This window comes from Aplysia californica, unplaced genomic scaffold (assembly GCF_000002075.1).
Source record: "Aplysia californica isolate F4 #8 unplaced genomic scaffold, AplCal3.0 scaffold00010, whole genome shotgun sequence".
NCBI classification, from domain to species: Eukaryota; Metazoa; Mollusca; class Gastropoda; order Aplysiida; family Aplysiidae; genus Aplysia; species Aplysia californica.
The window spans coordinates 1,425,760-1,428,570 of NW_004797280.1; the positions used below are offsets into that span (position 1 = coordinate 1,425,760).

Consider the following 2,811-nt stretch of genomic DNA (forward strand, 5'->3'; position numbering starts at 1 on the left):
TATATATATATTCGTCGATGTCTGACTATCGCGGGTCCACTAAATTAGGTCAAACACTTTTTTGGTAGAAAAATATATAATTTTGTTTCTAGTGTCTCCCAAAATTGCTCCTAATTTTGTATTGAATGAGGTTTTTCTTCACTTCTTACAGCTTCACCAATAGTAAGTATTGTTTTGAGACGTGTTTGACGTAATTTGGGTGACGCACAGTTAGAGTCGCTCACCGCACACAAATGAATATTTATATATAAGTATATAAACATTATACGTGTGTATTGCAGTTGTTCCAGTTTAAGTCAACAACTGGCAAAAGTGTCTATTTTAGTTCATTTTGTTGTCGCTTATTTATGCTTCTTAGCAGCCATCAATGCTTGGCATAGATTGTGAATGGAAACGAGTAGAGAGTGGTTCTAACTAGGAAACTTCCTGCCCCAAAAAATGAATGAGGAGACACTTTATAACAAAAACAGAAAGACTGCTCTTTTCTTAAGTTCTCAATCGTCTGTTGACTTATCGAGCAGGGTCAATTCTCGGTTCAGAGTGACGTCGGGAGGTCGGGGCAGTGTGGGGCAAGCGACGATCAGCAGAGGGAACCCATTTGAACAACAGCAGCTGCTGTGACCACATCGACACGGATGGCATCAGATTTACTACGTCACCTATTCTATTTTCAGTTCGGTTCAAACGACAAGGTAAAACATTTAACCCCTGTCGTCGATTTGCCAGGAGTTTAACAACAGTACTCGGCTGGTGGGCGTTAAATGCTGAGTTATTGTATATTGTACCTGATCCAAACGCTGCCACATTGCTTGAGTTTGTACTGCAGACTTTGTCGTCCGTGTGTTTTTTTAGAACAACCATGATGTCCGCCATTGGTATCACAGTAGTCTCTATGTGCAATGTCGATCTTATCGCTCCTTTTTTTCCAATCATCGACCCCGCCAACTGCTCGAGTGCATCACTTCACTGTGGTGTCAGCATCGTACAGTGATTTAACTACACCTATCAGCGAAACAAAACTTCAGCTAAACTTTGTAAACAAACTCAAAGCCATCGACACTCCAAATATTAAAGTTTATTCAGAGCACTTGCAGCTTTCAAATTCTTCAACCAACACATGTATGAACCAACTGAAACACATCTTCCTTCAAGCATAACACTATGGTCTGTATAAATAGAAACTTCATTCCATTGCGTGTCTGCAAAACAGTTTCCGAAACACAAGAGTCACGCCGGCAGGGGACCATGGCGTAGAGTTTTCACGAATTCCCGAGTTTCGATCGAAGTTTCGCGTTTTCATCGACGAAATCAAAGTTGAGCCAGTGTCACTTATCATTACAATAATCTGGACAAAGTAGTCTGACGGGGTGGGTCGGGCGGGGCAGTTGTGTTGTGTCTCACACTCCTACGCCCAGCCGATGTGGGTGCTGAGCGAATAGGACTCCCTGATACATGATGCCGTTGATCTCCATGCTGACCACCAAGGATGTGTCTATCTCTGACCGGCCGTCATCTGGCAAGGGGGAAGAAAAAAAGAGGAAAGGTCAATCAGTGATCATGTTTGTTTGTCTGTTTTTGTTTCGTCGCTTGTTTACCTTATTGCTTCACTCACTCCTAGACGTATGCTATGTGAGGGGGAAAGGGGGGGGTCATAGGCACACGTTTGTGATCTGCTGCATTTTCTTATCTTCTCATTATTAAGGTCTTAACCGGTTCCTTGCGAAGTGGGAACATTTTCATTCTCATTTGCTACAGGCTGTAGGTCATCTAAAATTAGTGGCGCCCGTCTTTTCGAACGCAGATGACTTGCGGGAGAACGAGAAGTGTTATTGTTTCCCCAAAATGGAGTCAAACTTCGACCTTTCCAATAATAGTCAGTGCCGTAACCAAGTGTACCACAACGATGGGCGATTCAAAGTGTGAAAAAAAATCAGGGAATTACAAAAACAGGAAGGTTGGAAAAAGTAGAGAAAACCAGAGACAGAAGGACAAAAACCTCCAACTCACAGCACGGGCGTTGAAGAGATTATCATGCCAACTGACATAATTGCAATATTGACAGGAAACGGGACACAGAAGCAGCTATTTTGACGTCTGTATCGGGGCTGGAATGTGGGTGAAATCTGAGAGGCAGAGCCACAGGTAACTGGCGATGTAACGTTTTATGTTTTTAGTTATGGCGGTGACTTCCGCGAAGTGAAGAGTGAACAGGAGTGGTGGAAGTGTGGAAGGAAAGTCGTGGAAAGGGCGGGGTGTGGTGGGTAATTCAGATGTAATTGGAAGTGAAAAGGGGAAACGGGACAGGTAGATAAGATTCACACGCTTGGTCGGGTTTTCTTTCTTCAGTTTGCTTGTGACTACATGACGCTTTATGTACATCACCAGTCAGCTTTGTCTTATGCTGCTTGACTTAACACTTCGCGGTAGAAAGAATAGGTCATTTCAGAAAATGGAACACCTGGTATTTCTAGCACCGAGAGGAGAAAAAAAAATCTTCTATCTGTAAAAAAGACAAATCTGGTATGTATAAGTTGCTATTCTCGGATTTCTAGTTTTCTGGCTATAATGAAACATGCGTAGCCATAAACGGCAAATACTTCTACTTTAGGATATGAAACTAGATCTATTCGACTTTGAGGAGAAATGGCATCATTGGGGAATTATTTCAGAACATTATTCGTATTTGACACGTGCTCTTGCTGAAACGATAATCTACACAATCAGGCTGAAACCTCTAACTTCACTTGTATCCATACAGAAAACATTCTTTCTTACACACACACACACACACACACACACACACACACACAC

General features: G+C 42.4%; 1 protein-coding gene across 1 annotated transcript in view; it reads right to left on the reverse strand.

Moving 5' to 3' along the window:
• Positions 1-918: 918 nt before the first annotated feature.
• The window catches only part of LOC101859612 (AT-rich interactive domain-containing protein 1A), a gene marked incomplete in the record, with an annotated part of 116,122 nt that continues 114,229 nt past the window's right edge, over positions 919-2,811 (reverse strand). The window contains 1 exon segment of the mRNA XM_035970046.1: positions 919-1,513. Coding sequence (XP_035825939.1) covers positions 1,398-1,513 — 116 coding nt within the window.